The following is a 24229-nucleotide window of genomic DNA, read 5'->3' on the forward strand; positions in this document are numbered from 1 at the left end:
GTTCACATGATTCCAAAAGGATTGATCATATAAATATGCTACCTAACCTTAAACGCAACCGTAATATAATATTTAATTAAAAAGTAAGGTTGAGTGTTATTTTCTTTTAAGAATATTTAAACGAATAAATATCCCCACAAGAAAATATTTTAAAGTTGCATGGAAAATCCCTATAACTCAACAACCCAAAGCATTTTCCGCACCAGCGAATATTCGAGATATACACGTGATTGGTGATACCCTCTCAAAACAACTAATTTACATTACGACTAATTTACCCTTCAATTAATTTCGTCACTTTAATATTAATTATAGTATTAACCAGAATCAAATGTTAGATCTTTGAGGTTAATATAGTCAATTAGGTACTTTGGGAATAGCGGTCAGAGAAGTGGAGCCGCATGCCCAAGGCAAACAATCTCAAATCACAAGAGACTATTGGGTCCCACCCAGCTTTCTCTCTCTAAAACCCACTAAATGTTTTTATCAGTTTGTTTCTCACACTAAAAAAGTTTGGTTTAATTATCGCCGTCACCAGTCGAAGAATGCATTTTCTTCATCTTCTTCTTCTATAACAGCGGCTCTCTCTCCTCAGTTCTCACCAACAACAATGGATGCTCAATTTAGTTTATAATTTTCGTTATATATAGCTTTAAGTTATCAAAATCTGAAAAGCTTTTGTTCAATCCGGTGATGCTCGGAGTACTTTGTGCACGTCCTAAACCTTGGCTCTTTGCATCACTCTCACTATCTCACGCCCACGGCTCAGCGCCGGCGGCTTATAACCGACTAATTGGAACTCCGACAAAATCAGTATTAGTTGGAGGTTCGGATCAGTTACAGAGGCGACATCATTCTAGCCATTGCCGACTTGGAGCTTCTGTAAATCGAGGTGGCGCAGCTTCAATATGGCATGCGATTCTTCCCGCCGGGAGGAGGAATAAGGATGTAAAGAGGCGGAATACGGTGTTTCACCACCACCATTATGTATTGGCTAAGAAAGGTGAAGGTTCGTGGAATGTGGCGTGGGATACTAGGCCAGCGCGTTGGCTCCATAATCCTGACTCAGCTTGGCTCCTTTTTGGTGTATGCTCTTGCTTAGCAGCGCCATCTCTTGATTTACCTGATTCAAATTCTGAAGTTGTTGCTCCGATTGAGAACAAGTCCCAAGGCTTTAGTAGCAATACTGTAAATTCAGATGAGGTTGATCGAAACTCTGCCAACTATACAGTCACTGGTACTATAATCATTTCGCAACAACATATATTCATTTACTATTTTTGTTTTATTATTCATGGATTTCCAATTGCTGAATTTATTTTGTATCGATTATTCAATGTGAAAAAAAAGTAGCGTAGCCTTGCCATAGCCGGTAAAGTTGCCTCCACGTGACCATCGAGCTGGCTAAATAGCCTCTTGCATAAATGCAGCGTAAGACTGCATGTCTTGCCATTTCTCGGATCCCGCGCAGGGAGCTTAGTGCATCGGGCAGCCCTTTTTTATTCTATGTGAAAAAAATGGAATAAACTGATGAGGAGTGCATTATTTGGATTTAATTGAGAAACTAATTTGGAATTTGGTTGAGTTTTCCAGCTACTAAATTTCCAAGTTGCTCGGATAAATGACAAATTGAAAGGTGAATGTAACAGGGGTTCCAGCGGATGGGAGATGTCTATTTAGAGCGATAGCACACATGGCTTGTTTGAGAAATGGGGAAGGAGCTCCTGATGAGAATCGTCAGAGAGAACTTGCTGATGAATTAAGAGCTCAGGTATCATCAATTTCTCTCTTTTGCTTTGTCTTTTAAAAATATAGACACTGGAAACAAATTAGAATACTGTTTTTTGATTGCACAGGTTGTTGATGAGCTGTTAAAGAGGCGAAAAGAAGCTGAATGGTATCTTCTTTTTACTTATTTCATATTGGTTTCCTCTGGATATGCAGTTCCTATTGTTTATTATTATGTGATATTTTTATGTTACGTAGGTTTATTGAAGGGGATTTTGATGCATATGTAGAAAGAATTGAAAAGCCATACGTGTGGGGAGGAGAACCAGAGCTACTAATGGCTTCTCATGTTCTCAAGTGAGTGCTGCTTTTGTTTCATGATTGATCATTCATAAATCCAACTAAATATGGTTTTAAGGTGTTGATGTTGTATATTCACGATGAATGGCAGTAATGCTATAATGAGAGAAGTATGAAGAAAAGAAAATAAACTTTTGAAAAATAGAGTGAAAGCACATTATATTATGATTCTATGCAAGGTTTAGTAGTATAAGATAGCATGACATGGCCCTTCTAAAAAAAAGATAGCATGACATGGCTTGTTTATGCACTTAACAAGATCATTTCTGCTGTGGGATAATGGAAAAAGATGCTTAGGAGTTGTTAGTTATCTCCATTTTTATCCACTTTACCCTTGTTACTTTCAAGTTAAATCAAGTAAGAGGCTTGCTTTATTAAGTACTATACAATTTCCCATGGAACTATTTTGTTAGTTTACTATGTAAATTTGTCTATGCATGACACTGGTTAAGGCTTTGATTCTAGAATCTGTTGTCCAATTTTGTTAATATTTTTCCTGATTTTTTTGTTGCAGGTCCCCGATTTCTGTCTTTATGGTAGATAGAAGCTCAGGCAGTTTAATAAACATATCAAATTATGGCGAAGAATATAGGAAGGAGGGCGAAAATCCTATTAATGTCCTGTTTCATGGTTACGGTCACTATGACATATTGGAGACAATTTCAGAGAAGGGTCACCAGAACTTAGAAGAATAAAAGCAGGGTATGATGCCCTTAGACATAATCTTGATTAAATTTCATAAAGGTAGTTTGCAACGGATATCAACTTAAATTGATAAGAAGTTCAGCTAGCCAGTTAACAAACATCTTATTTTAGGTCCAGTCAATTTGTTGACATGACTTTCTTCAAAGCAGTAAGCTTGTTTAAATTTTGTAGATTCTCTTGTTCACTTTTCGTCTTTTCCAGGATATCAGTCGAAGTGATTAGTGTCAGGGCTTATTAATAGATATTTGTTTCACCAAAGTCCTTGGTATTTCCTTATTACCAGATAATTCTGGATGTACTTCCAGTTTTGCTCAGATGTCTAAATGGCTCCAGTCTGAAATATTGATTTATTAATAATGTGCAGCAATGGAAATGTAACACTGATTTCTCTCAATGTTCCAGACTTCACTTGTGGGATTACACTGAGTTTGTTGTTGTTTGTTGTTGTAATTCTCTCAATGTTGTTACTGAATCAGTGTTTGTCAAGTTATCACTATGATGGATATGTATGTGCACATAGCCTAGTCTGGATCTGCTTACTTTTGAGGCCTTATTCCAAATGGAACCGTTGGCTAGTTAAGCTTCTCTCGAGCAAGCTTCTCCCAAAAGGTTCATTTTTTTGTCTGTCTTTCTTATATAGCGCGACATAGACAATGAGGCTTGATATAGCCGATCACAATTTGCTTGGGATTGAGGCGTAACAGTTCTTGTTGCTTTTAGTCAATGGCCCTTTATGAGTTCCCTATATTCTCTAAAAGTAGTAGTCATTGACAGCCCCAAATTTCAGAATCACCTTAGTTGCTATGCCCTTGTGATGCTTATTTAACTAATTGAAAAGTTCTCCTCATGAGCCTTTTGTGGGAGATCAGTGGAATAGTGCAGATGTCAATTACTAGGAGGGATCTTATTTACCTGTCTTGATAGGTGAAGAGGTTTTTAAGGGTCCACTGTTTTGATTATTTTTACTTTTGATGACCTTGTTAAAATATGAAAGGACATAGATGTGCTGTTAAAAAAATATTTTTGAAGTGACTTTATGATTGAGGAAAGAAGGTTACAGGTTAAGATTTAGTACTGGATAGGTGAAGGATAAGGCAACCAACTCTTGTTCTAGTGGTTTTTCTGTTCTTGAAATATGTGACAGAATTATCCTAACGACGTTATGCGTTTTTGGCATAGTAAAAGGCAAACATATTATGTTTCTGTGTGAATTTCACTTGAAGGAACCAACCTTTCTGAAAGAGGAGTAGATGACGTAAAGATATGTGTTCTTGTCTGTTAAGCTTGTGTTCTCTTGCTTGGAATGAGTTCCATCTTTATCTCTCTCATTTGAGTCCAGCAGTTTCTTCTATAGATTTCATGATATTTGACCATTTTGCGAGACATAAAAGCCTCTGATTTTCTTCAATGAAGTTATTCTAGTGGCTCTAAAGGTGTTATTTCAGTGCCGTTGAAACATTTTTCATATATTTACCCAACAAAAAATGCACAGAGGAATTGGAGAAGTCTCAAAAGATGAAGCGAGAAAGGTGCCTTCAGCATATTTGAATATGCAGGTTATTCTAGTGCTGATATTTGAAAATGCAGATTCTTCTACTGTGTGAGAAAGGCGTGTTCATCATGTTTAATGAGTTTCACAACATATTACAAGGGAACTAAAAAAAAAAAAAAAGTAGCCGATGCATTAAACTTCCGCTATGCATAGGGTTCGAAGAAGGGCCGGACCACTGGGGTCTATTGTATGCAGTCTTACCTTGCAATTCTGCAAGAGGCTGTTTCCACAACTCGAACTCGTAACCTTTTGGTGATATGACAACAACTTTATTATGCCAAGGCTCCCCTTCACAAGGGAACTAAAATGATTACCATATATTATTTTGGGTTAGAACTTAGAAACCCAGCAATCCTTTTGGTATTTCACTTATGGCTTATTGACTATACAGGAGAAAGGACAAAAGAACAAAAAGAACATTAAATCAAAGCAGGCGCATAGCTGCTTATACGCATCGATGTAAAAGAATTTGATGCTACTTATCATAATTTTACAATATAACTTAAATTTTTACCAAAAAGAAGTTCAAATCCAGACTAAGAATTGGGAACAAACACACCAACATAGCCAAATCCAACAACGAAAAATGCTGCAGCTTGGAGGAAGAGGTATACGTAGAACCTACTCTTCCCAAAAGAAAAGTCGTACCACCCACAAAACAAGAGGTGCAATCCGACAAAAAGCTCAAGAACATGTACCCTGCCATGTTAAACAAGATAGCAAATTAATTCCCATACCTCTCTTTTCTTCGTCTTTATTTTTTTTCACTTCTAAATATTTGAAAGTTTTACCTTTCTCCAACTCGAAAACGAAGTTTTCTGGATGCTTTTGAGCCCATTTTTGTCTTGAGAGCATCTCCCAATTTCTCTGTCACAATCCATTCATTGACTCTTCCTGACTCAAACAGGCCGACGAACGTTGCTTTTGTCCGATGGAGGGACATTACATTCTCAAATAGGATCCAATAAACGACCAAGTACATTGATCTGCAAAAAAACATACATAAATAAGAAAGAGAACTAAACACATGCCAATACAAGGTTAAAGTTTTCCTTTTCTCTACCTTGTAGAGCCAAGTACATTGAGAAGAGTAATAGCTGAAGGAATATAAATAGATCCCCATTTAGGCACTTCCACTTCAGGGACGAAAACGGTTGCAGGCATAACAACACAATACAAGGCGAACGTCACAATGTGTGCTATGATCTTTCGGACAAAGAAGAAGCTGTAAATCAGATAAAATTTCTTCCATACAGAGACTTTCTGCAATGATCAAACAGCTTGATTTTAGTTGTTGAATATTTTCATTGTCATGTTTTAGGAGTGAATATCAAACAACAAGGGCACCTTATTAGTTGCAATTTCCTTGGCCATTTTTCTGAAAAGATTAGCAGGTCCACAAGACCATCTGTGTTGCTGATAGCGATACGCCTTAAAAGTACTTGGCAATTCATTTTTCACCTAATAGGGTAAAAGAAGAAGAATTTTTTTTAAATCTTAAATGAATAGTAATAACAATGTAAGATTTAGAACCATCATTTCATTTCCACTATCTTGAGAATTTCTTCCTATTGATGAGATAAAAAGAACACCCCTTTGACCTTTTCAGTCTATCCTTCAACTTCAAGTTTAAATTCCAATGATTTCTCTTCCTAATACTATCACTTTCTATAGCAAGTTAAAATATACACGTGCAGTCAGTCAGTGTATATAAGTTAAATCCTTAAGTTGGATATGTGTTATTGTACCTTAAGGTCACCAACATAGACAAATTTCCAGCCATTGAGACCGGCTCGGACAGCTAAATCCATGTCTTCAACAGTTGTTCTGTCTTTCCATCCTCCTGCTTCATTAAGAGCTGCCATTCTCCATACTCCAGCAGTGCCTGCATTCAAATTATCCATTTTCTAATTCCAAATTCTCAAGCAAATGATTATTTGTAAAGTAGCATAATTGAGGTGCTTAAATGTTCTGCACATATAGTAATGTTACTTCTATTTACTTCCCTAGTTATTTAGGGAACTTGAAATTGTATTGGAGTTGAAAGTATTTCCTCTAAATTATAATCTCCTCAATATTAAGCTATTTGTATCTCATTCTATTGTTATGCTCAAAATCATCCAATCACGAAGACGACCATAACGGGAACAACAATAACAACCTAGTATAATCTCACTAGTGAAGTTTGGGGAGGGTAATGTGTACGTATATCTTACCCCTACCCTGGGGTAGAGAGGCTGTTTCCGATAGACCCTCGGCTCCCTCCCTCCAAGAACTCCCCACCTTGCTCTTGGGATAACTCGAACAACAACAATAATAATGTCAAATTCTTGGCTGTTTTATTTTACCAATGCAATATTTGGTTTGGGTGTGGTGTGGTGGGGTGGGTTGGTAGCCTACCGTTGAAGCCAAAAAATGCATGGATTGCAGATCCAACTTCTTGCTCCACTGTGAAATGGTAACCAAGTGACATTTCTTGCATTCTTGTCATCAAACACTCATCAGCATTGACTGCAATATCAACATTATTCTCATGTCAAGTTTTTTAAAAACATTTTTCACATGAAACTTCACTGATCTGTCAATTTATCTTCAAGGTAATACCCAAGTCACAAATTTCCCTCGAGCTAATTATGTGCGACCAACCAGTTGATTTTACTCTATTTAACAAGTTTTCAAAGTCAAGTAGTAATAGAACAAGAGGTTATTTTCACAACCAATGTACTAAGTTCTCGCTACGTCCAGAGTGGGACTGGACCATATTGAGTCTACTATACCTTACCTTGCAATTTTGCAACTTGCAAGAGGTTATTTTCACAACTTGAACATGTGACTTCCTGATCACACAACGACAATCTACAATCTTACTGTTGCCTACTATTGTACGCAACTTTACCTTACAATTTCACAAGAGGTTGTTTTTACGATTTGAACTCGTAACCTTTTGGCCACACCAAAACAACCTTATTGTTGCGCGAGCTCCCCTCATTCTTACGTTTACTTGACTCACATTTTTATAAAGAAAGAGGAAATTAAAGACATTTACCAAATTCCCAACGAGCTTGAACGAGTCCAATATCAGGGTTATGTACAAGAAAAGGGATGGTGCGCTCCAAGAAATCAGGCTCGGGCTGAAAATCAGCATCAAAGATGGCCACATGACTACACAGGTTCACATAACTGTGCTTCATTCCTTCTCTGAGAGCTCCAGCTTTATACCCTTTCCTATTGTCTCTTATCTCATACTTTATGTTAATACCTTTGCTTGCCCATCTCCTGCACTCTTGCTCCACCAAAGCCTGTTCTTTTATTACAGTAAGTTCAGCAATTAACTCAGGATTTAAACATATATGCTGACAGTGTAAGGATTTTTACACTATTAGTGTATTTTAACTTGTTGCAGTAGCTCACTGCTTTATTTTCTAGGTTACTAATTACACTTAATGAAGGGGAGCCTTGGTGTAACTGGTAGAGTTAGTGTCATGTGACCAGGAGATCACGGGTTCGAGCCGTGAAAACAACCTCATTTAGAAATGAAGGGTTAGACTGCGTACAATAAACTTTTGTGGTCTGTCTCTTTTTGGAAATTACTAAAATTCTGGACTTTCCACTTCTACAAGCTTCAATTTTAACTATAGTAGAAATGATAACAATTTTCATTTTTTTGTTGTTGTTAGTTTTAAAAGGGAATATTGAACCTTAATTGCAGGGTCAGTAGAATCATCAAGGACTTGGATAAAGATTCTATTTGCTGGCCATGAAAGGCTACAGGCAGCTCCAATTGATAACTGATAAACCTGCAGAATAACAATTTAAAGAACATAAGTATAAGAATTCAACAATTTTAAGTCATTTATTGAAAGCATGAGGTCACAGATTCGACCATGAGGTCACAGATATGACCATGAGGTCACAGATTCGAGCCGCGGAAACAGTCTCTCGCAGAAATGCACGTTAAGGCCGCGTATAATAGACCTATGTGGTCCGGCCATTCCCCCGACCTCGCCCATAGCAGGAGCTTAGTGCAGCGGGCTTATTATTATTATTAATTTTTTTTTTACAGCTACGAAAATATGGTAAAGTTGAGCACCTCTTTTTCATTGTACATTGGTATTTGCACTAAAACCACAGGATAAGAAAAATTTCCCAACTCCAAATCATCCTTTTTCATTGGCTCCCATTTGTACTTTTTCTCTGGTTTTCTCCTTACCAACTTTATAAAAGCTATAACAATGCCCATATAAAGCCTCTCCACAAATAACATAAACGATAAGGCCAAACACACAAACAACACTATTCTTAACAATGGCACAATCAAAGGAGCTCTAGTTTGCTGCCAAAACAATCCAACTTGGCTAGTAATTCCATTACGAGCATTCAACAAAGCCACAGATGAAGAGAAAATCATGTCCATATATAAGGAAGGCGATTGTGTGAAGTGGGAAATTTTATGTCCAGAGAAAGAGGCAGGAGAAGGTGTTATAAATGAGTGTGTGTGTGTAAGTAAATAAAATGTTTACTTTCGAATGATATATGGAATTCGTGGTTTAGGTTTGACTGGGAAGAGTCTTTGATTTTGCCACGCTAAAGCTAATAAGAAGCAAGTTTAAGAGCCGTAAATATTATGTGTTCTTCGCTTTGAACGAGAGCTTTATATACACAAAGTACTTGTAATTAATTGATTTCGTTGATACTAGGAAGTTTCTGTCTTTTTCTCGTTGATGGTTAACTACTCAAAGCCTCATGCATTGTAGACGAATAACAAGGAGAAATACTTTATACTCTTTGCGTTTTATTTAACTATTTTAACACGAAATTTAAGAAAGTAAGAAGTATATTCAAAACTTGTGGTCTTAAATATGTTAAGAGTTTTTTTTTTTTTTTGGGTCAAAATAATTTTTTTTAAACATACCATGAGATTTTCATGACTATAAAAGCATGACCTGAAGGATGAAACGAAAAGCATAGAGTTAAATCGTTTACAAATATAAAACGATATTATTCTTTTTAAGATGGAGCAATAAGGAAACAATGGCACATAAAAAAGTACGGAGGGAGTATACACTTTTAATTTTGTGCTCACTGACTATATATATAAAAAAAAATTACACTGTCGGTGTGTTAATTTTAATCAGTTATAGCATGTAGTTTACTGCAATTTTGAAGAAGTAATAGATTAGAGTAGATATAGAGAATTATTATTTAGCTAAAGTTATCTGATAGTATGAAAAAATATTATGTACTACCATCAGCGCATTATATTAAATAATTATAGCAAAGTAAGTGTGAAACGAAGGATGCAAAGAATGCCGAGTTTCTATTGGAAACAGGTAAGGTCTGCGTACATACTACTATACTGGGTTGTTGTTGTTGTTTGTTGTAAAAAGACACCTAGGTTGCTTAATATTTACATGAATATATTTGCGTATCTCTATTGGTATTGAACTTTCTTAAGTGTTAATGATAAGATTTTGGGTGAACTGCGAGAATTATTGAACTAACGAAGATGATATAGTGGATCCAGAATAAAAATTAAAGTCAAGAAAATTCCAGCTCAGATATATAGAACCAGTAGTACTTATTTCGAAGAATTAACCTGAATAGTCGCTCATTTAACCGTTTAAATAAAAGATAGCCGGAGAATATATATGTCACAACCCGGTCCCACCCTCAGAACCATGATAACGCCTAACATTTCACGTTTAAATAAAAGATAGCCGGAGAATATATATATCACAACCCGGTCCCACCCTCAGAACTTATATTTCATTTAAAATAATTTGAATTTACACCGAGTAAATTTATTTAAAAAGTAAACTGTTTCCGACCAAGAAAATTTTCATTCCAGATAGTAAATTTTAAAATGAAGTGACGAAATTCTGCTGATTGCTTTCTAAGGTTGCGAGTATATACATCTATTCTCTTTTTAAGTTAATTCTGAGAGCATCATTTCTAGGCATCCTCATTTTCTGTCCATCTTAGCGGGCGTTTGGACATAAGAATTGTAAAATTCTGAAAAAAAGTAAAAAAAAAAAAAAAAAAAAAAAAACAAGTGAAAATGGTATTTGAAAATTAGAGTTGTGTTTGGACATGAATATAATTTTGGGTTATTTTTGAATTTTTGTTAGTGATCTGAGTAAAAAATTTACGGCCAAACACTGATTTCGAAAAAAAGTGAAAAGTTTCATGGCCAAACGGAAGGGAATGTGATGATAAAGTGAAAAAAGTTTCATGAAAAAAATTGAGGCAGCTTAATTAAGTTCTTTTTTTCTTCTTTTTTTTAAGGGAATGTGATGAAAATACATCTAACACATATACCAACTATTACAACTGGTAAACTTGATTAACTCACCAATTGATTATTAACAATAAACTTGGTTATTTCAAAGCCTTTCATGTTCGGTCATATTGATTTGACATTTTGTTTCACGAGATTCTCTTTAACAATCATCACGAGATCTCTTCTAAAAGTTTACAAGAAATATCGAACAAAACTATTATTTATAAGAAAAGCAAATAAAAGAAACAGAGACAATACATACGATATTAACAAGAAATATCTAACCAAATTAATAGGTAATAAGAAAAATAACAAAGTTACTGCAATATATTTGAGGGCACGATATGCAAGTCGAATCTTACGTTTCAGGTCTCTATTAGAGTCTTAGAGATCTCTATTTCTTTGGAATTTTTATATAAATAGCCGGCCAGATTTACTGATTAATTCTTTTAATCGATATATGATTATACACATATTATACATAAATTAACATATATTATAGATACGTAGGCTACTACTTAGAATAATTTTTCTATGTCGTTTCTATACCATTTGGTCCATAGATGCAATTTTAAGCCCTTCTAAGAGACACAACCTTAAAATGTAAAAATAGCACGGGCTAGCCAGTTTTCGGACGGATAATTAAAAAATAGCCAGCATTTGCAAAGTCATTGAAAAATAACCACTATTTTGTTGTAAAACGGAAAGTTCCAGCATAATATACTGGAGATTAGTGCACATGTGTATGAACTTCCAGCATATTATGCTGGAACTCCAGCACACGGAAAGTTCTAGCATAATATCTCCAGTATATTATGCTAAAAGTTCACATGTAAAAAATTTGAACTCTAGTATATTATGCTGGAATATTTTTCGGATTTTGAACAATGTTGTCGTTCGGATTTATCTTTACGAAAAGTGACTAAATTTCGATTACTTTTGAAATTATGACTATTTTTGAATTTCACAATTCACACCCTTAAAAGTGATAACGGGTTACTCCAAATATTTGATGATATTGTTTGCCAACCAATTAATTCCAATTTCATTTAATTTATGAACTATCCGCGCTTAGCCAAAAACAAATCAAATTTATCCTAATCAATTTCATCGTTTCTGCAATTATTTTGGTCGAGATATCAAAAATTACAAATTGGAAAATATGAAAAACACAGCTGAAATTCTTAAATAATTTAAATGAGAAACTCCAAAGTTTTGAGAATATGTACGAGACGTGTGATTAATGATAGTACATGCAACGTTGTGGAAAGAAGAGAGTAATTCAAAGTTTGTCACGGGACTCCTTTGCACCAAGTTTTACTTTTAAAAAAAGTAGTACATTAGTAATTCATTTTGCTACTTTTTCTCCTTCATGAATCATGATTCACATCACTAAACCAGTTCTGATGGAATGGAAATGCAATTTAATTGCATATTAAAAATCATGGTAATTAGAACTTACCATGATTGTCAATGGACAATGATTAAATAGAAAATAGAACCAGAACTTAGATTGTCTTGCTTACACTTTGTATTTTATTAGCAAATAAAGGAAAAAGAAATGATATCAGAAACTAGCAAAAGATGTCAAAATTGTAAAGCGGTAACTTTATGCATCTCTTGCAATTCTCCAGTAGAAGCAATAATCCCCAAACACACCCTTGTTACAATTAACTTGGGCTCACATCACTGGCTAATACAACATTAACAAAATTGAAACAACTACATTCTCTCCATTTGGATATTTTGACTACATCTATAACCAAGAATCATGCAGACGAATTATAGAACTTCCTCCTATTAAGCTGAATTATCCCAGAGGATCTGAAAATGAGCAACAATTAAAGAATGGAGTTGGGGCACATCAACTGTCTGGAGAGCAGGCTCCATTTGCCTGTGGAATGAAGTCGGAAACAAATATCAGTATCAGTATATATATTAATGACAAGTTAAAACATAAAAAGGAGCACGTATGCCAAAGTATGGAACATTCACTCCAACTCAAGCTACTTTATAAGCTAACCACAAGAAAGATTTAATAGACAAATATTTCGTCGATCCTGTGGCATATTGTATGTTCTACTTGCCAGGCACGTTTCTAAAATAGATTACGCCAAGTCTCTCAAGCTACTTCCACCTTGACTATATTTTCTTTTGTTCCCATTCATCTCACCAGCTATCCTCTGTTAAGGTTCAAATATAACTCGTATTGAATAGATATCATGTCATTTATTAAGATATCTAAATTAACTAGCTCTGGGATCAACAGAGAGAAAACTCGGATTTTCCCTACTTTCTGAAGTTAGATGGGCATACAGGTCTATAAAGTTACTACTCTCATTAAGTTAGAGATCGTAAGTACAGAACTTGTTGCACACAAAGATCACGATAAATAGAGTGAAAACAAGACAAGTTGCAAGATTAAACAAACCAAAGCAACAACATATATTGAAGAATTCCAGGCAAACAACTTTCCCATTATTTTTGGTTGAGCTAAAACACATATCTTAACTGACTGATGCAGCAGATGCACATAGCTAATTAATATCTCTTCCAATCTATAATGGGAAGTGCAAGATTAAAGTTTTAACCAAATAAAGACATACCTTTGACAACTTAGAAGCACAAATATCTAAAGCCATGCTTTGACCATTTATTGGATCATCAAGCGGTATTTTACAGATTGATTCTCCAAAACTCTTCTTTATAAGAAAATTGGATGAAGAATCTGAGCAGTCACTGAAAGCCAGTATTTGTGGCTTTCCAGAAATAGATTTTGCAATGGCTTCAACCGCATCAACATAACCAGCTTCATTAAGAGGTCCATCAATGACCTAAAATACAAAACTTACTATGAGTATCTCCGAATGGGAGAACACGTAAAGCTAGTGATACAAATGCCATATATATACATCTTGCATCTCTATCTCATAGATCATGAATAATAACCCCAAACGCAAGGGAAAACTCAAATTTTCAGTCAAGACCCACTAGTTGAGGGGAAAAAAGAGTACAGAATAAGGTCCAAAAACCAGTCTAACTGGGCTATAATAGAAGGGGAGAATATGTGATAATAGTGACATAACTGCCAAATATATAACATCCTGCATCTCTCTATCAGAGATAATAACTATCTCAAGTTACACCGACACCTCCTATGTGGAGACTACACTGTAACACTAGCCTATAAGGCTTGGCGTCCTCTGGGGAGATTAAGTTCCTAAAGAAGACCATGTCTGCTTTGAATTGTCACATCGACTCTGATAACTGAAACGCGTGATTGTTAAATAACTAATTAAATATCAATTACTCTCTCTTTGATAAGGTTAATATCAATTACTTTCACCAAAGAAATATGCGGGTTAGCTGAAAGTGTAACTTTAATGAAGCTGGTCAAATCAGGCAGGAATACCAAACCAAAGAGACCCTTAAATCTTAGTATGTCGCACTAAAATTGGATTCATAAGAAATCTGGTTAGTGTTGGCTCAGAAAAACTTTCTAAATTTTCCATCTTCTCCTCCCACTAAAAACAGAAGATCTGTACAGTAACCTTATCTTTTAGCTTCCTTTACTCGTTTTCTGGAAAGCAATTCCTAATTTGAATAAACCAGGTACCACCATATAGATGTTTTCACATTTTCAGCACAAAATCAAAACAAGGAGCATACTACTCCACCTAATGAGACGTTATACAAAAAATACTCCAGTTAATAAGATCCGCCTCCAGTCCCACCCCATCACAGCTACAACCTTTTGCTTTTCCTTGACCACATTATTTATTTGTTCATTTTGTCCTTTTGAACCAGCAGGGAAGCTTCATTACAATTCAAACAAGGACAAGAGGGGACAGTCTATGGTGCGAGATTCATTTTGTCCCGTGTCTAATAGCGCTATTTTCAGGGAAAACCATCTTCAAACCGTGCTTTCATATCCAGATCAGTTCTATTTTAGTTCTGTGCCAGTTTGTGCTTTTTACTTCCCTGCTTTTCTTCTGTCTTGTTACTGCAATTCCTTTTGCTTTCTTGACGCTTATCTTTTATGAGAATAAATCCTTTCTCCTCTTTTTCCCCTTACGGAGAAGATACTGAGAAAATTTGGTAGCCAATCTAACCAAGTTTTGCAAGAACTTAGAAAAATGACAATAAGAAGAAATTAAATATGTGTGGAAATGAAAAGAGAGAAATTCTTGCGTTAACTAGAGAGCACAGTTATCTAGTTTCTAGCTTCACAACTACTATCTACATTTGAAAACAATGATAGGAAGGACAAAAGATCCAAGACAAACTCAATAAGTAAGTAAAATACAAGATAATCAATATTACCAGGAAAGAAACATCAGAAGTATCAATGGCACCACATGAGAGAAGCTCTTGAAGTCTTTCAGGAGTGGATATAAGAAACTCCGGCTCACAGTTCTTCAGGCTGCCAACAAAAAGTGTAATCATATTTAGGGAGACGCAGAAAACAGCAGGTACACAAGTATAAAACTCAGCATGTGTGAAAGCAAATGGGAATAAAATGTCATGCATGGAAGCAAAGCAGTAAGCTACTGCTACTATTTGCAATTGGAGACAATCCAATTGCAGCAAAAGGAATATAACCTTAAAAGCGAAGAGAAGTTACTTTCACGGGTCAGCAAACACCACTAAGCCAATAAAATATATGACCGGTTCCAGAAAGTAGAAACACGTAGCCACATGTAAAGTCACACAACCAGAAGTTGTTGCTATGAGGGGTAATGACACATCAGTGCAATTATTTATGGACCATAACAATGACTAGACCTTACTACTGACAGAACAGATCACATGCCAAGCAGAGAATCGGCAGCTATAAGTCTAAGGTTCTGAAACAAAATCACATTTACATCTTTCAAGTAATACACAAATAAATCAACCTTGAGAAGCTAATAACTTCAAATTTAGATAAGTTACAAAATATTAACTAAAAAAAGAGAGAGAAAAGAGGGAGGGAAGATAAAGGAGGGAAACAAGGAAATGGTACCCCTGAATCTGGTGGTCTATGGAAGCACCAGGATGCAGACTCACTGTATGTATTCCAAGAGCTTTCAAAGGCTTGCATATTTTCCGCACCTAAGGAACAATTAAAATGTTGAATAAGACATAAAAAGACACAGAAAGATACATATAGATACCTATATAAAATTTATCAAGTAAACTTAAAGCATATGTATGGACATGTAATATATACACAGACAAAATACATAGAAAGAGAAGGATACACTGCACTGGGTAATGAACATTAATCATTTTATAGAAAAGAAGCAGGAGATTTGTAAAACAATTATGTCGAATCCAAGATTTTCTAAGGACCTTTTATCCAATAGTCAAGACTTTCAGCTAAATTACTTGCTCTCAAAGTCCAAAACTTAAGAAAATAGCTACTTCCAGCCATCAGAAATCAAATTTATCATACATCTCTAGTTTCAGAACGTTATGATAAAAATATTACAAACAGTAGAGCAATGAGAATTTGGATAATATTGCACCAGACCTTAGCAGCTTTCTCTTGAGAGGGAACAAGGAATAAAAGGAATGGGCTGCTAATTGATATCCCTTCTTTCTCCTTACTTGAGATGGCATCAGCAGCCGTTGCTGCAACCCAAGCAATTTGCTCAACCGTAGCATGGGCTTGATTTGTACCAATTATATCTTTGCCACAAGTAAAATATTTCCAGAATTCAATTCCCCATGTATGGACGAAGAAAGGCTTGTCCTCTCCGTCATTGAAGGTTCCATCTTGCTGAAGCCCATCCTGAATGTTTTTCAAGCATAGAATTAAAAACTTAGTTGGAGCATCCAGGTGATTATCAAAAGCATCTCGTCCCCAAGCAGCAGCTGTATGGAGCTCTTCCTCTAACTTGTCAGCATTTTGTGATTTCTTATTTTCAGCCATCACCTTTGCATAATCACAATCGATAGCTCGGGTTTTCAAACCGACCCTAGTCTTGTTAACACGATTCTTGTCCTTTTTCGAATTGATCTGCTTTTTCTTTTTCTTCACAAATTCAGGTTTTCCATTCCTCTCATTGAAGGGATCCTCAGGTGTAGGCAGACTATAACACATTCCCTGTCATAGGCAAGAAAAAGAGCAAAATTAACACCACAAAAGTTAGCACCATTAGGCCAATAAATCAATCAGAGAAAGTTACAAACACAATGGCCCTACGAGAACAGTTCAACACAACCCATTGGTTTCAGTTATGACCATGTATACAATATACATAGGCAAAAAAAATTAAGACAGTATACATATGCTAGACCCTATCCAATACCAATTATTCTATCTCTTGCATATGCCTCTTGAGCAATATCACAAGCAAAAAAAGTGCAAAAATTTGATGGTTACTGATCATGAATCAACATGAACAAACAGATAGTGGGAGAGATAATTACTCAACAATCAAACCAATGCGCTTCCAAATAGATATATCACCAGCATAATCAAACTCAGGGGTGAAGCTACATTATCTGAAGAGTGGTAAATATTATGTTTTATAGGCGTATAACATATACTGAACACCCTTTGTCGGTGAATTTTTTTCACTTCTTTCAAGTTTGAACACCCTTGAGGAAATTACTAACTTCGCCACTGATCAGACTTAGGTAAACCAAATTCAGAACATTCCTAAGGCCTTAAACAACCAACAAAAAAAACTTCACATAACAATAAAATGACACCCAGTTCCTTAAAACCTCCACTAGAAGTTACTAAAACCTAAATCTTCCTCTTCCTTCCTCAAAGTCCTCACATTTAAGAGCTTCGCAAACAAAAAATAATAATAATCATGACTCACTACTTTTAGAATCTGTTTTTCATACACATTTGTCAATATAACATTCCCAAGTAGTTGATAATGCAACCCAAGCAAATAAATCAAGAAAATCAAAAAACCCAGAAGAAATAGTTTATATAAAATGTAAAATTAAACTAAACAATGCAAAAAAAAAAAAAAGACAATCTTATATACAATAAAAGGATACCCAGTTCCTTAAAACTCCATTAAAAGTTACTAAAACCTAAATCTTTCCCTTTCTTCCTTAAAGTCCAAACCTTTAACAGCTTCAATCAAAGAAAAAAAACTACTCATGACTCGCTACTGTTAGAATCTTTTTTTCATAACCCAGTTGTGATTATAACATTTCCTCATATTTCATGAAAAGAAATCAAGATATTAAATAACCAAAGAAAGAAAATGGTTTAAATTAATGAGAAAAATATTGACCTCGCACATACGGCGTTTCCCGGAGAGACGACGTTTTTTGGCAGCAATAATGCCGGAGATACGAGCGGAGAGCTTATTATCATCTTGTTTCTTTCTGCTCTTCTTATTCTTCCTTCTCTGAATTGAATCGTCACTTTTCCCCATGGCTGGCTGTGAAGTGAAAGAGGCGGTTTTTGCAGTTTGTGTACAGTGGCGCTTTTTTATGAAGGCGTGTGATGTGGGTAGGTTTTATATATAGTCTAAGATCGTGGGGGTTAGGGTGTTTATTTGGTATTTTCAATTTCTTTCTTATGTTATATCAATACCATATCAAATTTATTTTGATATTGATTTCGCTTTGTACTATTGATAAATTAGGTATTACTCTTTAGGGCTTGTTTGGATGGTTGTTACATATTTGTCACGACCCAAAAATCTCATTACATACGTCGTGTCACTTAGTTTCTAAGACTAGGTAAGCCGATTAAAATTACATTTCGAGCCATTTTTTTAAACATATAATCTAATACAAGTGTCGAAACAAAAAACGGAAACAAATATAAAAACCTCCCAAGACTGGTAATACTGAGTCACGAACTCTAACTAAGTACATGCAGTGATCCCAAGGATCTAATATACAATACTGTTCGAATAAGAGTGGACAGTACAATAAAAATAAAAAGACTCCAACGGACTGCGACGACCAAGCAGCCCTACCTTGAATCCTTGCGATCACACTTTAATCTCTGTCTGAATTCAATATCTCCAATACCTAGCTCTGCACAAAAATATGCAGAAGCGTAGTATGAGTACACCACAGTCGGTACCCAGTAAGTATCAAGACTAACCTCAGTGGAGTAGTGACGAGGTACAGTCAAGACACTCACTAGTCATTTAACATGTGCGATACAGTAATATATAGGGATAATAGAAAACAAGTAGCAGTGACGGAAACAAAGATCAATCAGGGATATGAACGACAAAGCAATAAGAACACCATAAATATTGCTCAAACGAATAAGGAACACAAGTACAACCAATTAATCAAGTCCTTCAAATATAAATCTTTCACATATAAGTTTTTCAAATAAAAATCTTTCGAATATAATTCCTTAAAATAAATATCCCTCGAGTATAATTCTTTCAAATAAAAGTCACTATGTGACACCTCATTTCATAATCATAAAATACGGGCCTCAGCCCACTTTCATATTTTCACGGCACCTCGCGCCCATATCTCTATTACAACCGCACGGACAACTCACGTACCAAAATATCAATGTATATAAGATCTGCATGATCAATTTATTTTTAATAAAGTAAGTTTATAATTTTTAAACCAAGTAAAAAATCAACAAAGAAGTGAGTTTATTTTTGAACTCGTTTGGGTGAAGTAAATGACATTTTAATTAAAATGAAGCATCCGATAGCTACTGATTTGAATGTAAAATTTATTAAAATAAAATATAATAGCAATTTTTTTTATTCGAAACAACTCAAACCTTGAAAACTAGTAAAAATCATAAACACAAATCCTCAGAGTCTTGTACAAAGAGCCAAAGCCAATACAATACAACAAGGAATACAAAACACATAATAAAATCAAATAATACATTACAGAAGAACACAAGAATTTACATATCACAGAAAAACAAAATAACCAAAGGCAAGTGCAGCCATAGAGAAATATCAACAAAGGGCACTTCCGAGGTACCACCTCGTAGTCCCAAATCATAAATAAATTTCAACAAAGGGCACTTCTGAGGTACCGCCTTGTAGTCCCAAATCATAAATAAATTTCAATCTTTCCTTATATCACCGCGGGAACCTTCACATTTAGTTTTTTCAAATTATTTTTTCCGAAATAGCATCCCGCGTTTTAGCCACCCTTATCACACCGCATGACTTCTAGTAGTTCCCCTACTAGCCACGCGTATCAAGCCCCATTTATCTCACCGCATGCGTTTCAACACCTAGACCTTATACAACCGCATGCGTATCAACAACACAATATATCACAATTTGCACCTCATGTGCCCGATTATCACAGCCTAACATAACTTGCACCTCAAAGTGCTCAAATATCACAACATATTATAAATTGCACATCAAGTGCTCAAATATCAAAACATATCATAAATTGCACCTCAAGTGCTCAAATATTACAACATATCACAAATTGCACATCAAGTGCTCAAATATTACAACATATCACAAATTGCACATCAAGTGCTCAAATATCATAACATATCACAAATTGCACATCAAGTGCTCAAATATTACAACATATCAAAAACTGCACATCAAGTGCTCAAATATCACAACTTGCCACAGAAATCAATAATACATTATTTTTTACAATAAGGAGCCCATGGCTCAACCATAATGTGCACAAAATCTTAACAAAAATATCTGGGAGTGAACAACACAATAAAATAATATTTTACAATTTAATACTTTACTCAATATGATTTACGGCCTTTATAACTCAATACCAATTTCAACAACATGAATGAGAAAGTAATTTATCAAGGAACAACGCTTTCTTTAATCTAAATTTTTGGCAAATAGATTAATGCCTCTTTTTAAATTTATTTAATAAATTATTTATAAATGAATAATCCATAATGAAATTATCTCCAGGAAATATCAACTCAATAAAAAAACGGGATTCACATAAAAAAATTAAAGTGGCAGTCACACAAAATTTTCATATAAAAATAAATTCAATAAATAAGGATTTACTATGTTCCAATAATTTTTCAATTTAATACATACGAGCGTCTACGAATTTCAACCAATGTAATTTGCACATATAAACCAAGTACATACTCGTCACCTCGTGTACATGGTTTTTTAATTATACAATTTCCACATAAGACTCAATGCCTAAGGGGTAATTTTCTCCACTCAAGATTAGGCAAGATACTTACCCTTTTGAAGTTAGGCCGATATTTCAAAATAGCCTTCTTGCGTGAAATGACCACCGGACGGCTCAAATCTAGCCAAATAAGGTATATAACTTCATTAAAATTTATCAGAAATAATTTCGGATAATAAAATGCTGACTTAAAAATTCACATTAAAAAGTCAACCAAAAATCAACGCGTGGCCCGCCTCTCGGAACCCGACAGAATTTTTACGAAATCCGAATACCCATTCTGATACGAGTTCAACCATACCAATTTTATCACATTCCGATAACGAATCGACCTCCAAATTCTCAATTTAAAGTCTATAAAATTTCTACCATTTTAAATCCAAAATACTAATTTAATGATAAAAACAACAATAGATTCGGGTAATTTAACCAAATTGAGTTAAGAAATCTTACCCCGATGTTTCTCTTGAAAATCTCCCGAAAATTGCTTCAATCCGAGCTCCATAGCTCCAAATATGTTAAAATGGCCGAAACCTCGAAATATAGCTTCTGTCCAGGCATTTACTCTTCGCGATCGCAAAACACAAAAATTTCTAACTCAAAATTTGTTCTTCGCGATCGCGGAAAACCAATCGCGATTGCGAAGCACAAACTCCCCAACTCTTCTAGATAACCTCTAGTATAATGGTCATAACATTTTGTACAAAACTCCAAATTACAAATGGTTTAACTTTTTGAAAAGTAGTGATCAAGGGCTAAAATGTTCATGTTTTACTCATCTCCCAATTTCTTGTAGATTGCGAGATATAAGCTTCCAAAATCAGATCAGTGCAGCAATAATTTTTCTCTACGCGATCGCGAAAAGGCTTCTGCGATCGCGATTCACAATGTCCAAATAGCAAAATTGCTCTTCGCGATCGCGACCGTTTGTCCGCGATCGCGACCGTTTGTCCGCGATCGCGATGCATACCTCTGTGGCCAAAATGCAGCAACTAAAATGGCCTAGAAATGGCCCGAAACCACCCTGAAACTCACCCGAGACCCTCGAGACCCCGTTCGAACATACCAACAAGTCCCAAAACATATTGCAGACATACTCGAGGCCTAAAATCACATATAACAACATCGAAATGACGGATCGCATCTCAATTCAAACTTAATGAAACTAAAAAATTCTAACTTTTATATTCAATACCGAAACCTATCAAATCAAGTCCGATTGACCTTAAATTTTGCGTACAAGTCATAAATGACATAACAGACCTATTCCAATTTCCAGAATCAGATTCTGACCCCGATATCAAAAAGTCAACTCCCCGATCAAACTTCCGAACCTTTAATTTCTTATTTTCGCCATTTCAAGTCAAATTTAACTACGGACTTCAAAATAAATACCGAGACACGCTCTTAAGTCCGAAATCACCATACAAAACTGTTGGAATCATCAAAATATCATTCTGGAGTCGTTTGCTCAAAAGGCAAACTCCGGTCAACTCTTTTTGTTTAAGCTTCAAAAATAAGAATTATTCTTTCAATTTAGTCCCGAATCATCCGAAAACCAAACTCGACCACACACGCAAGTCATAATACACATCACAAAGCTGCTTGTGACCTTAAGTCGCTGAACGAGATGCTAATTCTTAAAACGACAAGTCGGGTCGTTACATTCTCCCTCTCTTAAACATACGTTCATCCTCGAACGTGCCAAGAATTATTCTGAGGACATTAAATTACTGAGTGTATTCTTACACACATACTCGCGGGTGATTCTACGTCACCGCAAATTTAACATGGATCAGACAACTCCATCTCAATTGAAGATTATTTCTTTCATCCATACTTATAAACTTTAAAACTAAATTTCTTACACTCCAAACATTTAAAAAAGACCTGATTTTCACATCAACACACGATATTAGTTTCAACCGGTTGTAGCAACTTGTGCCTACGCACACATCATACATATGCCCATAACCACATCTCTGGTCATAAAAATTATTCATAATCAATTTCAGCATCGTTAATTAACCTCATATTAATCAAAACCTCATTTCGAATTTTCACAACACTGACATCAAAACGTGAGGCATGAAGACCTCATAATTATTTATCTGACTTAACGAGTCATGTTTAACGCCACCTGGTCACTCGCCTCGTGGGCTAAAACTCAATAATTACAGTATAAAATGGCTAAATATATACAAAAAACACATACAAGAATTATCAAATAAGCCTAACAGGCATGACTCCCTATTAGTACTATAGTACAAATTAAATTTTACAAAGGGAGAATTTAAAACACATGAATTTAACCAAAATGATCTCATCCTGGTATAAGTTCCACCGCGGCACATAGCCCGGATTAAACATATCAAATCACATTAAACCGTGAGGATCCCATCCTTAACTCTGAATCACAAGTACTTTGCACTTTGTGCCAACTGAAATTTTCCATTTCTTTTCTTCTTTTTAATAAATTTCTGATAAACAATTTCACAACACATAATGAACCCCCATACCGGTACGACATATAATTCATAAAATTGAAATCAATTATCTCAAAATTACATCAAAACCCCTTGTAGTGAGTAACAGAAAGTCACTTTTGGACTCATAGCCCTCAATAGTGTGCAAAACAACATGATAGACACGGGCGAACACCATCAAATCTCCTAACAAGGATAAACACGCGAGTGGTGTATAAATCACAAACTCGCTCTATATAGAGCATGACATGAGGTCTTACATCGATAATCAGAATTGAATCAAAATAAGAATAGTGCTCCTTTTATTATAAATTAATCATGCATGTAACGACACCATTGGGTGTATTGGCCTCAGCCAAGTCAGAGCAATTATATCAATGGGCTGGGCCTCCCCTCTTGGGCGTCCTCTACCCGCATGTCCTCCACCCCTAATTGGTTGTGCACGTGGAGTATTAAGTGGAATAAAGCCTGCAGCCTGAGTGTTCTGATGAAATCCACCCCTCCCAAGTCTGGGATAATTTCTCATGATGTTCTTAGTATCACTACACTCATAACAACCCTCTGCGGGAGCGGCTGCTCATACTGAATCTCTGCCGGATAACTGAAATAACCACTGTAAGAACCCTGTGCTGATGGTGTGCTAAAAGTATTAACTAGAGCACTTCGAGTATTCTAAATTGCGGACTGGGCTGACCGACTGCCCGAGCCTCCGCCATGATGAGTGTCATGGCCCTAAATCTCACCCGTCGTGATGACGCCTATCTCAATACTAGGCAAGCCGATAACATCAATAACCCACAATTTCTTTTAAATACGGAAAACATAATAATTAAGTTTAAGAGAAAATCCCTCAAATACTGGATATAAATATACTCCCAAAGTCCGGTGTCACTGAGTACATGAGCATATATACATTACAAGTCTGGACAACATGGTCTATAATAGTCTGAAACCAAATACAATAAATAAGGAGATAGGGAATGAGAGACAAGGTATGCGAAACATGGCAGC

The 24229-nt window shown here is 35.5% G+C and overlaps 3 protein-coding genes across 5 annotated transcripts; 1 reads left to right on the plus strand and 2 right to left on the minus strand.

The window, feature by feature from the left end:
* The first annotated feature begins 391 nt into the window (after positions 1-391).
* Positions 392-3187, plus strand: LOC107831574 (uncharacterized). Its single transcript, XM_016659358.2, has 5 exons — positions 392-1237; positions 1650-1771; positions 1857-1897; positions 1987-2085; positions 2603-3187. The coding sequence occupies exons 1-5, from the start codon at positions 694-696 to the stop codon at positions 2781-2783; spliced, it is 987 nt and encodes a 328-aa protein (XP_016514844.1). The 5' UTR covers positions 392-693; the 3' UTR covers positions 2784-3187.
* A 1498-nt stretch (positions 3188-4685) lies between these two features.
* LOC107831575 (glucomannan 4-beta-mannosyltransferase 9) lies at positions 4686-8975 on the minus strand. 3 transcript variants are annotated; one of them, XM_016659359.2, is made up of 9 exons: positions 8436-8975; positions 8044-8142; positions 7392-7644; positions 6746-6856; positions 6094-6230; positions 5693-5806; positions 5409-5608; positions 5137-5331; positions 4686-5044 (listed from the first exon to the last, which is right to left on the minus strand). In XM_016659359.2, exons 1-9 carry the CDS (start codon positions 8757-8759, stop codon positions 4882-4884), a joined length of 1596 nt encoding a protein of 531 aa, XP_016514845.1. In that variant the 5' UTR covers positions 8760-8975; the 3' UTR covers positions 4686-4881. The 3 variants fall into 3 exon arrangements, with proteins under 3 accessions (XP_016514845.1, XP_075084527.1, XP_016514846.1); XM_075228426.1 differs by lacking the exon at positions 8436-8975 and adding an exon at positions 8229-8364; XM_016659360.2 differs by lacking the exon at positions 6746-6856 and having other exon boundaries at positions 8436-8967.
* Positions 8976-12233: 3258 nt separating this feature from the next.
* LOC107802981 (uncharacterized) lies at positions 12234-18087 on the minus strand. Its single transcript, XM_016626566.2, has 6 exons — positions 17873-18087; positions 16141-16716; positions 15631-15719; positions 14949-15048; positions 13232-13459; positions 12234-12519 (listed from the first exon to the last, which is right to left on the minus strand). The coding sequence occupies exons 1-6, from the start codon at positions 18014-18016 to the stop codon at positions 12490-12492; spliced, it is 1167 nt and encodes a 388-aa protein (XP_016482052.1). The 5' UTR covers positions 18017-18087; the 3' UTR covers positions 12234-12489.
* Between the last annotated feature and the right edge of the window lie 6142 nt (positions 18088-24229).

Source organism: Nicotiana tabacum, chromosome 13 (assembly GCF_000715075.1).
Source record: "Nicotiana tabacum cultivar K326 chromosome 13, ASM71507v2, whole genome shotgun sequence".
NCBI classification, from domain to species: Eukaryota; Viridiplantae; Streptophyta; class Magnoliopsida; order Solanales; family Solanaceae; genus Nicotiana; species Nicotiana tabacum.

Bases quoted from the DNA above. Each gene is read 5' to 3' on its own strand.
- LOC107831574 (XM_016659358.2), top strand. From the start codon at position 694: ATGCTCGGAGTACTTTGTGCACGTCCTAAACCTTGGCTCTTTGCATCA. The intron at 1,238-1,649 runs GTACTATAATCA...TGAATGTAACAG, and splicing joins TGCCAACTATACAGTCACTG to GGGTTCCAGCGGATGGGAGA. The intron at 1,772-1,856 runs GTATCATCAATT...TTGATTGCACAG, and splicing joins CTGATGAATTAAGAGCTCAG to GTTGTTGATGAGCTGTTAAA.
- LOC107831575 (XM_016659359.2), bottom strand. From the start codon at position 8,759: ATGGACATGATTTTCTCTTCATCTGTGGCTTTGTTGAATGCTCGTAAT. The intron at 5,609-5,692 runs GTGCCCTTGTTG...TGATCATTGCAG, and splicing joins AGGAAATTGCAACTAATAAG to AAAGTCTCTGTATGGAAGAA. The intron at 5,332-5,408 runs GTAGAGAAAAGG...GTTTTTTTGCAG, and splicing joins AATGTACTTGGCTCTACAAG to ATCAATGTACTTGGTCGTTT.
- LOC107802981 (XM_016626566.2), bottom strand. From the start codon at position 18,016: ATGGGGAAAAGTGACGATTCAATTCAGAGAAGGAAGAATAAGAAGAGC. The intron at 15,720-16,140 runs GTCTGGTGCAAT...ATTGTTCCTTAG, and splicing joins CTCAAGAGAAAGCTGCTAAG to GTGCGGAAAATATGCAAGCC. The intron at 13,460-14,948 runs GTAATATTGATT...TTTGTATTTTAG, and splicing joins CTTCTGATGTTTCTTTCCTG to GTCATTGATGGACCTCTTAA.